Source organism: Pteropus vampyrus, unplaced genomic scaffold (assembly GCF_000151845.1).
Source record: "Pteropus vampyrus isolate Shadow unplaced genomic scaffold, Pvam_2.0 Scaffold3, whole genome shotgun sequence".
Classification (NCBI taxonomy): Eukaryota; Metazoa; Chordata; class Mammalia; order Chiroptera; family Pteropodidae; genus Pteropus; species Pteropus vampyrus.
The window spans coordinates 3,822,725-3,837,276 of record NW_011888784.1 but is presented as its reverse complement, the minus strand read 5'-3'; the positions used below and the strand labels follow the sequence as shown (position 1 = coordinate 3,837,276).

The window sequence follows — 14,552 nt, the reverse complement described above, 5'->3', positions numbered from 1 at the left end:
CAACATCTTACCTTGGAACTTTCTAGAACAGATGATGTCACAGGCTTTCTGCTCATTGCTATCATTTCCTTTAGGATACATAATGCTCAGAACTGTCTCTGTGCTTATACTCATCCATCAGTAAATAAGCCTTCTCTTCACAAGCTTTTACTTATATAAGCTGCACACTGTTACACCCAATTTTTCTACTTAAGCCTATGTTTCCCAAATATAGCTGATATAGAGATGGTCTTTCATCACGTTTTTTGTCCTGTCATTTTGTCACAGAATATGATCTTCAAATGAATTCTAATATCCCTTATTACTTAATATTTTATCTTTAACCTAAAAAAATGGCTACCAAATACCTTGTGAATCTTGCTATCAACCTGTACAAAATAGTGCCAAGGGGACATTCCTTTTGCTGCCAGCAAGCTGCTGGCTATTTCAGGAATGTTAACAATTTTATTAATGCATTAATAACACATAGTTATCAATATATTACGCATATCAAATATAGTATTAATAGAAGCATTAATGTTTACACATTAGTTATAATGGAAACCAGACTGCCATAGGAGTTTTTATCTATGAGCAAAAATTTGGAACCAATTTCACTCGCATTGTGAAGAATAGTGTACATTTAAGTGATGTCTAGCAATGGTACCTTAAAATAACTACAACACTCCAGGAATTGAGTGCAGACAGCCCCAAAGTCTAAGCTTGTCACAGGGATGACAGGCCTCAAAAACTGGGTAGAAAAATCACCCTTTAAGCCATTCTCATCAGGAATATGCTGCTATTGTGCCTAGCTACATGAACCTAGTGGGCAGGCGGGCAGCAGCTGGAAGGATGGTATGAAAATCTTCTTGGGAATGGCTAAGGGTGATTTTTCAGGGAACTTCTTAGGGAACTTAATTAGGCTGAATCATGGGCAGTGGGTGGCTGTTAAAGACCTAAAACACAGGAAAGCTTGTCATGCTGTCATGTTCCCCAGCTCTGGGACGCTGTCTCTATGTGCTCTGTATCCTACATTGTAAAACTCAAACCTTTGCCTGTGTTTGGTGACATTCCCCACATCAATCTCTCAACTATAACTTTTTTTTTTTTTTTTGGTGATATTGGTTAACGAAATCCAGTAAGTTTCAGGTGTACAATTCAACAGTAAGGCACATATACATTGCATTGTGTGTTCCCCTCCCATAGTTAGATTTCTTTCTGTCACCATATATTTGACCCCTTTTATCCCATCTACCTCCCGCCTCCCCGCTATGTCCTCCCCTTTGATAACCACTAGTCTATAGTCCATGTCCATGAGTTTCTCAACCATAACCTTTAAGTATACCTTCTGGAGAAAAAAAATTATTCTTCGAAATATTATAAAATACAAAAAACATGAAATATTTAGAATGATACTTACAAGATTTTCCATATCTGTGCGAGCCAACATGTATGTTCTAATATTACTATTCTGATGGAGCAATGTATACAAGAGGAGAGTGGCTTGATCAGATGTCTGCTGTTCACAGAGAGCCGTGTACAAACTGTTAAAATTAATCTGGAAAGCATGTGGAATTGATGAGGGGAAAGGGCTGTTATCTAGAATACAGAAAACACAAAAAATTAAAAATATTACATCAGTATTTTCTGGAATGTGTCTTGTATAAATAATAAAAGCACTGCTAATATGTACAATTCAATTTCCATTAATTTTGTATCATTTGCTACATTTTGAATTCAAAATTTCAATTTATATTTTAAATTTTACGTAAAAAAAAGAACTAATGTAAAACATGGTGACTACAGTTGATAACACTGTATTGTATAACTGAAATCTGAGAGAACTGAAATGTTCTTACCAAAAAAAAAAAGGAAAAAATTGAGACAATTTCTCTACACTATCTAAACTACAGATTTCCAATGATGATAAATATATGTGTAAGTACCACTTAACAAAGTGACTTTTCATCCGAAAAAAAGCCAAATTAAAAAAAAAAAACTAAACTAAATCATGAAGTTTGACCTCATTACTATTTTTGCATTAATATAGGTGATTTAAATCAGCTATACAAATATGAGCTTAAATAAACAGAGCTATGGGGCAAAAGGCCCTCTAATAGAACAATTTAACCATGACTTTGAGATAGTTTGTTACCAAAACTAAATGACCACTAGTCCTAAATAAAAATATTGAGAGATAAAGAACACAAGAGTTTCTACATAAAATGAAAAATCATCTTGTAAGATAGGGTTAAAAGACTGCCTTGAAGGTAAGTTAAATTTTTTGAGTGAATATTCATGGCTGAAGTATTCACCAATGTCAACCCATTTATGAAGAAAATAGATAGGATAATATATAATTTGGCTAGTTTTAAAGTAATATCAAAATTACTGTGTTCAACATTAGCTTCTATAATAGAATAAACCAAACCTAAGACAATTATCAGAAAACTTCTATACTATTTTTTGTTTAAAGGAAAACTTAAAATTAATCAACTGCAACTTTTTTGTTGTTGTTGAACTTCTGTTTCATAATCATAAACTTAACTCTGCAACTCAGCTAGACTTGGAGGTACAAGGAAAACCCAGAACCCAAAGAACCACAGCAAGAGCAGAGATTATAATAGGGTGTTTCAAGCGGGTGGGATGAGGCGTGCTCTCACAAGCTACAGAAGGAATGGTCTGGTGGTTAAGATAAAACAAGTCAAACTTATTAGAGTTGTCTACAGTCAGCAATGATGATCTTCTTGCCATTCCTGGATCCAAAGCGCTCCATGGGCCCCACAAAGTTCATGCTCTCTTTCACCCTGTTGAAGATCACATGCTTGCCATCCAACCACTCAGTCTCGGCAGTGCAGATGAAAAGCTGTGAACCGTTTGTGTTTGGTTCAGCATTTGCCATGGACAAGATGCTAGGACCTGTATGCTTCAGGATGAAATTCTCATCATCAAATTTCTCCCCATAGATGGGCTTGCCACCTATGCCATTATGGTGTGTGAAGTCACCATGCTAGCACATAAATCCTGGAACAATTCTGTGAAAGCAGGAACCTATATAACCAAATCCTTTCTCCCCAGTACTCAAAGCACGAAAGTTTTCTGCTGTCTTTGGAACTTTGTCTGCAAACAGTTCGAAGGAGATGTGGCCCATGGGCTCACCGTCAACGGCGATGTTGAAGAACACAGTTGGGCTGACCATTGCTGAGGACCATTGGCTCTGGAGCAGCAGCGTCTGCAAGGCTGCTAAGAAACTTTTCTTAAGTAGCCTCGCTGGAATGGCGAAAAGCATAAATCATGGCTATATTGGGAAAATTCTTGATATCCCATAACTGATACAGCTTCTTTCTTACAGTTAACTAGATTTGCTTAGAAACTGATGCAAGTAAGGCTGGGAAGTCAAAAAGGAAGTAAAGATAGGTCAATTACTTTAGAGAAAATTATAAGCTCATCAGATAAAACTGGAACATGACAGTACAAAGAGTTGATATTTTAATGTTTTGAAAAGTAAGCACCAAGATTTAAAAAAAAAAACAAAACTACAGAACCACTAGCAAAACAAAAACAAAAAAACAATTTAAAAACACTGCTTTAATGTTTCCAAAGGCTGTGCTCTTATAGAAAAGAAATGTGTGCAGTCTTTGATGGCACAGTCCTATGCCTCTCTGACTCTCCTTTCTAACCTTTACATCTGTGAGAAGAACGCATCTAAAAAACATCTTCAACTTTACTACAAAGTGCCCTCGTTTTTCCTGCCACATTAGAATATAGGTTATTTTTTCAATCTTAACCTTGCATCTTTGACACTTACAAAAAAAATTTGTTTTATGTGACTAACTTCATATTTTTGCAAGGGATGGCAAACAGAAAGTGTTGCACATACTATGAGTATGCAAATAGAATCTACAGAAGACTCAGTGGAGGAAGACTGCAGATACACTACACTTCTTTACACTGGAAGCAAAGTAACATGTTCACCAACCTATATTATGCCTGACTGCAAATGGAATATGTGTGCTCTCTGTGTGTCCACAGCATTTATACATTATCAGTTAATCATTCAATGAGTCACTATTATGATAGATGCTCATTTAATTCTTATAAGAACCTTGTGATCATAATCCCTTGAGATTATAATCCCTGCTTCACAAATAAAGAAACTAGTATTTAAAGAATAAAAACTGGGATATAGACCCAGGTCAGTCTAACTCCGAAGCCAATATCCTGAATCACACTGTACCACGTGGTCTCCCAAAAGATGACTATCCCAGAAAGGTTCAACCCCAAATAGGAACATTTGGCCAGAGCAGCCAGAATAACAGCAGCAGGTAGCAGATAATGAATACCTGTTATATTGCAAAATCTGAGCTAATCATTTTAAAACTTTACCTTGCTTGGTACTTATGCAAATATCATTAGTGATATTATCTCCATTTTACAGACAAAGCCATTGAGGCTTACTATGATTAAGCAAACTGTGAAGGGCCTCACAGCTCTGAAGCGACAAAAGTGTGGCAGAAAGTTAGGTCTGCTGGATTCTAAAACCTGCTTTCTTAACCATTAAGACACACTGTCACTAAGAACAGTACAGTAATGGGAATAGAAAATAATATTAGATATATTAGTTTTCATTTTTGTAATCTATCAAATTATTAGAGACTCCCTATTTCCCCACAAATAATAATATCAGAATTGGCAAAGCCACAACTAACTAGCACATTCGTCCACTGTCTATAAGAAGCATGTTAGGACAGCTCTGGAAAGAAACAAGACAAAGAACATCAGAAGTCTTAAAAATGTCCCTACCAATTAACTGCACTTCTTACCCATCTAAATTATATTAGTGTTGGATATATCTTGATAATTTAGCTACCATATTAATCTTGCCTTAGAGTATAATTATTTGATGAAAGATTACTGCTTCAGCATAGAACTATCTGCTCATGCTCTACTTCAGAGTTTGGTAAATTATAGCCCACAGGCAACCACCTGTTTGGAAATAAAGTTTTACTGGAACCAGCCAATGCTCACTCTCTTATGTATCATCTATGCCTATTTTGTGCTACAACACCAGGGTTAAGAGGTGGTGACAGAGGCCACATGGAACTGCAAAGCCACTTACCCCTTTGCAGAAAATGTCTGCTGAGTTGTTCTACTTTTTAGTTCTATAAAACTCTAACTAGAATATAGACATTAAGTGAAAATTTTCAAACAATCTATCATTTGGAGTTTTCCAGGTTAATTTTTATCTCTAACAGGTAGGACAGGAAGATCCAAATTAAGTACATGCTAGCTTGGTTATCTCTGAAATAAATGTAAATTTAAATGCATATAAGGAACCATAGCTCTCATCTAAGATTTATAGATGAGAATATAGACAGAAAAATCTAAGTCTCATCTTTAACGAATATGAAAATATACAAATTGACAGTCATCTCCACAACTATGAGAAATAAATAACATGAAGTAAATAATACACTTTCCTCATTAGAAAGGATATTCAGGGAAAAAGGTACCACAGACCTTGTGTATTCTTAAAGGACATGATGGCCTGTCTGTAGGGGTTTGGTGCATCTGTAGCATCTGTCAGGTTGGCCAGCACCAGGAGAAGCAGGAGACTCTGGTTGGCCAGAGGGGAAGACAGTTCTGGAGCAGCAGCCGCTTTGCTGCCCACACCTCCCAGTGTGAAGACAGTCCAGAGTCCAGCTGGAGAAGAAAACATACAGTTAAGTTGTGCTGGGACTAGTAAGAGGAATATATTTCTGTATAATATTCAATACTTTTTCATGTTTAAAAGTTTGAAATAACACTCTCTTCTTTTATTATGAAAGTAAAACAAGTCTATTATTTGGAAACTCGTATTGCCAAAGGACATAAAAATTTTAAAGACCATATTATTGCCTATTCCCATAATTCCACTGCCATAGATAATCACTATTAAGTTTCTAATAATATTTTTCTATATTTCTTTATATCTCAAAACATATACATAAGAAATTTTCATGTACAGCTTTATTATACAAATATATTTGAAAACCTAAGCAAAATATTAAAATATCTAGGAAAATATAAAATACCAAAATTGACCTAAAAGACAAAAGGATGAATGGACAAATAACCTTAGAAGACTGGAACATGGAGTTTATAATTTTCTCTAAAAACAAACCGGGTCCAGATTATTTTACAAACAAGTCAACTAAACCCTCAAAGTACAGATAATTCTCATATTATATAAGCAGTTCCAAAGTAAGGACATGAATCATATCTACACAACTCATTTGACAAGACCAGAAAAACCTTCTTGAAACAGAAACTGAAAAAAGTCTGCATTTAAAACAAAATAGAGAAATGAACAGAGATTTTCTGGATAGCCTAAATCAGAGAAAAGATGATGAAATCTTGTAGAAAATTTTGTTAAAAGAATAAATGCTTCATGATCAAGAAGAGTTTGTCTCTGAAATGCAAGAATAGCTTACCATTTAAAATTTTATTTATTTCTCTTCATTTAAAAAAGATAGAGGAAAAGAAAATAAGGCAATCTCAATAGATACCAAAAATTTTAAATTAAACTTAAAACTTATTCTTAATTTAAAGAGAAAGAATTATTACAAACTAAAAAAGAAAAAACCTATCTAAAGTTTATCTAATCAGAAATCCACAGTGGTCAACTATTGGAAGAATTTCCATTATCACCAACATCAGCACTGTATTACTGCTGCTCCAAGCAAAAGATACTAAGGCAAGAAAAAAAAAAGACCCCCCAAAAAACAAGGAAAAAAATTTCGACACTTGCAAGCAATCTGTTTGTGCATTATCCAACAGAGTAGCCAATGTGGGTTTGAGGCACTTGAAACGTGGCTATGTAGTCCAAACTGCATTTTGCTATAAGTATAAAATATACACTGAATTCCAAAGACTTAATGAAAAAAAAAAAAGTTCCAGTTCGTTCCTTAGTTTTTAATGTTAAAATTATAATATTTTGGATATGTTGCATTAAAGTGTATTGTTAAGGTAAATTTCACCCATTTCCCTTGTACTTTTTAAATAAGAGTACTAAAAATTTTTATTACATATGTGGTTTGCATCTATGGTTTGCATTATACTTCTATTGGACAGAGCTGTTCTAGAATATCAAGAAAATCAACTGATACTATTAGAACTAACAGATTTTGGTACAGTTCTATGGCAAAAAAAATTAACATATAAAAAAACAAAAGTCTGCCTATACATGAACAAACCAGTTAGGAAGTCCAATCACAACAGCAACAAATCCAGTAAAATATTCAGGAATAAACACAGAACAAATGTGTTAAAAACTTTAGGCAGACAACCTAAAGGTTATATGAGATCTGAATTAATATAGGTGTACAACATATTTCTGGACAAAAAGATTAAATACTACAAAACTGTCCCTATATTAATCTAAAATTCACTGTAATCGTTATCAAAATATCAAGAGGAATTTATGTAATATTTTGATATATAGTGTAAATAAGGTATTGCTGGATGTGAAGGACTAATCTGGGGAGGAATGATCTTAATTAAATAGCGAAATTTTTAGAAAGCTAAAGTCATTTAAAAGTATGACACTGGCAGTAAACAAATAGCTCAATGGAACAGATATGCGTTCAGAAACAGAATCACAACTGTTTGAGAATTAACCGTATGATATAGGTAGTATTCCAAATCAGTAAGAAAAAGATACAATTCTATAAATGCCTTTGGGATGACAGAATTTAATAATTTCCTTAGTATGTAATTATAGATGTATGTGTATAAACCTTGAGTTGAGAAAACCTTTTTCTTATGCAAGAAACAAAATTTGAGAAAATGCAAAAAATAATTGACTATTTAAAAATTAAATACTTTTATGTAGTGAGTATATCATAAGAGAGACTGAGAAAACATTTGAAACATATAAACCTGAAAAGAATATTTACTTTTAAAAAAGACTTCTTGCAAGTCAGTAAGAGAAAGAAAGCTAACAACATTCCAAAATAAAAATGGGTACTAAAAGTCCGAAGCAATAAAAGAGAAAATTAATTAATACAACAATGAAATGATTCTTGAGAACAGAAAAATTTTTAAGATTTATAACACTCGGTATTATTAAAGGTATAAAAAAATTACCAACAGTGAGGGATCAAAATGGTACCAAATTTTTGGAAGATATATGGCAGTTCTTATTAAATTAAAAATGCACATTCCCATCAACCCAGCAATTTTTTTTCTTATACTAGAGAACATTTAAACAGGTACACAAAGATTCATGTACAGGAATATTTACTGTAATTTGTTTATAATTGTCAGATAATAAAAACAATGTAGATATTCACCAAGAACAAATAATTAATAAGCCATGGTTAATCCATACTACGAAATACAATATAAAGAGGTAGATATCTATATATTAACAAGGAAATATCTCTAGGGTACACTGTTAAGTGAAAAAAAAAAAAAAAGCAAGTTGCAAAAAAATTGGGGTTAAAAATTTTAAATCTCTCACCAAAACAATGAAAGAGAGAGAGAGTTTTAAAAACAGGAAGGACAAAGTGTACATCATACTGCTAACAGAAATTACTTCTGGCATGTAATTCAAGGACTTTTGCTTTATTTGTATAGTTAAATTTGTTACAATACAAATATATTGATTTATTTCTTTAAAAATAAATGTAAAATGACAAAATAAAAATAACAGAAGAATAAAGATCCAATCAGTATATGATTACATAGAATATGGAAAAACTTCATCAGCATATCATTAACTGAAAAGGCAAATCATAAAACAGTATATATCTATATCTACTTATATATATTTATACCTATATGTACAAAAATATGTCCATTTGAAAATTGTAAATCTATACATCTATGCTGTAAATGCACCTACAGGTGCCTGGCAGGCGGCACTGTTGACAGCGATGACCTCTGATGATGGAAAAGACAGCTGGAGTGAAGGTGACTTGAAAAAGTCTCATATTTTATTCAGTGTTTACTTGTTTGACTCATTTACAACATAGGTATATTCAAGCATAACATAAGCAATTCAAAAACAATAAGGAAAGAAGTGTGGAAGAAAGAAAATCCCTCGTCACGAACCCCAGAAAATGTGATGCAATACACACTGGCCACAAGATATAGCCTTAAGATTGTACTTTTAAAAAGCCCCTGCTGTAATTTTGGAGGGGAATCACCAACACGTTAATGCTGATTGGATCTAGTATGGTGGCAATGGGCATGATATTTTAATCTCTGTACAGGTCTAATATTTTTTATTACTTCTTGCAATGGGCAGATGCCATTTTTATAAGAACATATAAAGAAATGCTTTGGTAAAGAAACTTAAAATGGACAACAAATTAAGTAAAACTGATAAATTTCATTTTTCCTGAACTAACACAGTTACTTTTTATTTCTTCTTTATATTGTAAACAGTTCAGTGTGAATGTTCTTGTTCATTTCTAATATTTTGCATTTTTCATTGAGCACATGGGATAAAACTACCTCATAGATATCCTATACACATAACATTTCTTACATAATTGTGGTCCTGAAAATCTCAAACTTTTCCTGTGACTCACTGAAATCACTTTACACTCAATAGAAGTTGTTATTTTTGGGGGGAGGAAGCCCTCCTGCCCAAGTTTTAGAGGTCCCAAGAGAAGTGTACAGGAACCTTCACCACGCACAGCCTGTCTGGTATAAACCTTCAGTGTAGGTACAAGCAAACTTCGGACCTAGGAAGAGAAATCAGCAGAATGGATTTTTTAAATTAATGTAGAAAGGATTTTAAGATGACTGAGGAAGACAGTAAAGGTTCCATCAAGTACTGTAGTCTATCCTCTTCATTAGGAAAATCTAGATATTTGGATAAAAATTATCAATAACTGATATTACACATCACGAATTTAAATTTATTCAAAATGTTCAAAATATAGTTGAAAAACTTGAGACCTTTAATACAATCAAAATTATATAAGAAAGTACAACCAGTAGCCAAGTATTATTTGCTTTGGGACTGATTTGTTGTTTATCTTAACATCTTTAAAAATTTCCAGTTACTTCCTTCCACTCAGAGTATGCTCCATAACTGTCTAACCCTATACCCACCACTGTGTGTTCCAGGACTGCAAGCAAAGAAAAACACAATTAGAAAGTTCAATCTACAACAACAAAAAAATCACAAAATGCTCTCCAAGGTAAAATATAAGTGTTTCGGTTTGTTTTGTTTTGTTTTGTTAACTCTTCAATACTACAAGAAATAAGAGTTGACTACCACTGGACAAATTTCACAAACAAAATTCTGATTCTCTTTTAGCACAACTTTAATCTTTTTTTCCCCTTCAAGTTTTCCCAGGGATTCTGAAAAGCTGCTTATGTTAGGCAACCTAACATTTTATTGAAAAGCTATCCCCCCACTCCACCCACTAGCAGAGCCCTTTTCCCTTTCTCTGGTAAATATTACTGCTATGTTGCCTTTCCTTATAGGGAGAAAGGAGGCAGCCTGCCATTGCCTACATTGTAGTTTGAACTGGCCCATAATATTGGACCAGAATTCTTCCAAAAGTTCATTTCTTTTTGCTGATCCAAGCCTCTGATCTATGACCCAAGAATCTTAGTGGAATCACATTTTCCTGTTGGCAAAAAAAAATTTCTCTCCACCAGAAAAATAAGGGAAAGTTACAGTATATTTCCTTCTGTTCTAAAAACCAAATTAAGGATGGGTCTCCAAAATGTTTTAATTGTATCCCTCAGGTCCTTCAAATAAACTCTTAAAATAAAATTCATCTAACTAAAAACTAAAAAATATTGAAATTAACTGAAAGAACAAATCTGGTGTTGATTCAATTTTAAAAGTACTAACTCAAGATTATTTACCCTTAATGAAAATGTGAGGAAGATAAAAGTATGACAAACTAAAAAATCAATAAAAAGCATAATCATGGAGGAAAAAACTCTCATTCTAAAAAATGTTGAACTCAAAAATAAACATTATTTTACTGAAACAATGAAATTACTAAACATTACACACTAATAAATTACACATTAATAAACATGCTACTTGCCAAACTATAACTGATTTCTTATAGCTAACAAATATATTAAAAACATTAATTATTCAATCAGAACCATACAAAAAATAAATGATACTAAAAAGGTCATATTCATATATTTGAACCTGTATTACTGTAACAAACCAGATACCATGAAAAGAACTAAGGAGAAGGCAGGTCAGTTATTAGGAGCACAGATGGAAATTCTGCTAGAGACATTTTGGTCAACACAAATAAAAGACTAATCAGTCAATAAATATGAATGGAGGGGCCTATTAGGGATAGGCCCTGTGTCAGGTACCAAAAATACAAAGAAGAAAAAAATCATACCCTGCTTTTGAAGAAGTTAACAGCAGAAAGGGGAGATGAGCATTTAAATAAACTACAAACCAATTTTAATTGCCACATTGATCCAACAAATATAACTAACTCTTTAAAACACCCATGCTTTACCTGTAAGTGTAGGAAATAACAGGGGAAGAGTTTCGCCAATAAAGGTACTGAACATGCATTCCACAAAGGGCAAACATTGTGGCAGAGTCAGCGAGCTATCTGACTCCGATACCATGCTCCCTTTCTTCCTTTTTATTAATAAAATGCCTTAGCATTTAAAGCTAGGCAGGGCTGCATTTCCCAATCTTTCTCACAGTAGACTGTGGCCACATGACCTAATTCTAGCTAATGGGATGTGACTGAGAGTGGTATATGCAAGTTTTCCCTTAAACGAAAGCTGTTCGCTTCATATCTTCACCCTTTCCATGGACTAGAACCCCAGCATAGTGGTAGGGAGACAGATGTGACTTTGTGCATGAGGATACTGCCCAAAGGAATGGCAAAACAGGACAAGAGGGACTCTAGTCCCTGGCTGACATCAAGAAGCAAACCTGCCTATACCCCTGGACCAACTTAAACTTTTATGCGAGAGAAATGCCAATCTTCTACCTTGTTTAAGCCACTGGTATCTGATCTCTATTTAAAAAAGCCAAGCCAATATCATAAATAATATAATTATATTATAATATTTCAGAATATTATTGCTTGGTTAGAGACTTTTTTTAACAAATAAATTGTTTAAAGAATTCTTTGCCCATCATAATTTTTAAGAACTTTTGAAGATAATTGTAGATTAATATGCTCTCATTAAAAATTATACAGAGAGATCCCATGCATCCTTTACCCTGTTTCCTCTAATGGTAACATCTAACAAAACTATAATACAGTATCATAATCAGGATATTGACATTGATACAGTCAATACAAAGAATAATTCCAATATCAGTTAAGAATATCTGCACGGAAAAAAAATTTGTCTAACGATCACTTAAATTCTTTGAAGCTGATTTCTTTCAAGAGTCGCAACCAACCTATACTCCAGCCACAGAGAAAAGTCTCTGTCCCCAAATATACACTGACTGCTTATGCACTTCTGTACATTCAATTCATCATGTATTAAGGGCCTGCTACAAACTGGGTGAAATGCAGGAAACTGGATTAGCCACCGATAGACTCAAAGACAATGATGCCTTATCCACGGAGCTTACATCTAAGAAGAAACCGCCATGAAACAGTGAAAAGCGAATAAATAAACTGCAATAAGTTTGTGGGCAAGAAAAAGAATGTTACCTAAATGTAATGATGAGCCTTGAAGAAAAAAATGTTTGGAAATCTATCAATGAACTGATAGATTATGGACTTTTTTACAAGTTTACAAGTCAATCAAAGATGCCATTCCATTTCCTTTCTTTTAAAATTTTTCTTTCATTTCTCTTTCTTACTTGGAAATCCTTCAAAGTCCAAATCACATCCGTCTGTTCTAATACGTGAAGCAAAAAATAACTATTCTCTTGACTCTGCTCTCACAGCACTTTGGTGACATCTCCATCACTGCGTCTAGCACTGTCTGACTGGGACTGTACTTAGGCGTGTTGCACACGCACAAGGCTTCCTGTGGATGCCGATGGAAAAGAGCTACATCTTTTTCATGCTTTATATTCCTTGAAGGGCTCCAACTTACAAACTTAATTTGTTCCTTTATTTATTTACTTTGTGTTTTTACTTCTCTTACCAAAGTATATAATAAATAATACAGATTTCACATTTGATATTTTAAAAGTATATAAATAAATACAGATTTTGCTATTTAAAGGAAAAGCATATTATTTTTAAAGTTCTAAATACAGGTATCAGAAATTGGTTTTAATCCTCTATTTTAAATTATAATACTTTAATGTTGATGAGGGTCCTAGGTCATAGGACTTTCAGACACTAAATGGGCACCATCTTTATGAAGGACAATCTGGCAATGTACATCACAAGAATTACTTTAGGAAACTGGCTGAATATTTTGGGATATTGTATATACTGTAATTTTTAAAACTTAAAAAAATGGTAAATAGATTCCAAATTAGCATTTTTAGCAGAATGTCTAATTCTCATGAATGGATTACTGATGTTAAGTGGTAGATGTCCGCATTGCATAAACTATATTGGAGGGCCGGTTGTTAGGGTTTGACCATAAAGAGACACAAGGGGACTTTTCAGGGTGATGAAAATGTTCAATATCTTGATTACGGTTATTACAAGGCTATATGTACTTGTGAAAACTAACAGAACTATATACTACAAAAGGTAAATTTACCATATACAAATTATATCTCAGTAATCTCAACTTCGCCCCCTTTTCTTCACCAAAACAGTGTTGGCATGGATGTGGAGCAACTGGAACTCTCATATACTCTAATGATGGTGTAAATTGGAACAAACACTTTGGAAAATAGTTTAATTGTAATTACTATTGAATGATGCACAACTAGGATCCAGCAAATCCACTAATTATTATACCCAACAAAATGCTTGCATGTATACAAAGACATACAAGGATGTACATAGCAGCATTATTTTAAGAGCCAAAAGTTGGAAATCAATTGAATATACATTTGAGAATAAAAGATAAATAGCATGTGAAGTAGTCTTAAAACAGAATAACATATACCAATAAAAATGAATAAATTATACTTCATACAAAAATGCATTTCACAAATAAGCAAAAGAAAGAAGACACAAAAGAATACATAGCATGAAATTCCATTTATATAAAGTTAAAAGCTAATCTACAGTTCTAGAAGTCGGGATGATGGTGTCCTCTGCCTCTGGGAGGGAAGTGTGAGTAGGAGGTGCATGAGAAGTGTTTCTGGGGTGCTGGAATTGACCTGACCACTTGACAATAATAAATTGAGTGATATAGTACACTTGTGCACTCTTTTGTATGTTACACTTAAATAAAAATGTTTACTGTTAAGAAAAAGAAAAAAGAGTATGCATCTTTTTTTTGTAGATGATGATGACAGGATAACACTCAAATCAGTTATCTTTTTTTTTTTTAAGTGAGGCAACCCTTGCTTGACCTCACAGATTGCAAGGACCTTGTCAGCTGTCAATCTCTTATTTTTATTTTTTATTTTTTATGCCTACAGCACCTGGTCTTCCTAGGTGGTCTCCCATCCAAGTACTAACCAGGCCCGA

General features: G+C 33.5%; 1 protein-coding gene and 1 pseudogene across 1 annotated transcript in view; both read right to left on the bottom strand.

Annotated features, from left to right (window-relative positions):
• DYM (dymeclin) overlaps positions 1-14,552 on the bottom strand; it is a 276,445-nt gene that overhangs the window by 165,043 nt on the left and 96,850 nt on the right. Inside the window, exons 10-11 of the mRNA XM_023531219.1 lie at positions 5,500-5,682; positions 1,274-1,578 (exon numbers count right to left, since the gene is read on the bottom strand). Of these exons, the coding sequence (XP_023386987.1) occupies positions 1,274-1,578; positions 5,500-5,682 (488 nt within the window). The remainder of the gene's footprint in view (positions 1-1,273; positions 1,579-5,499; positions 5,683-14,552) is intronic.
• On the bottom strand, positions 2,511-3,245 carry LOC105292557 (annotated as a pseudogene).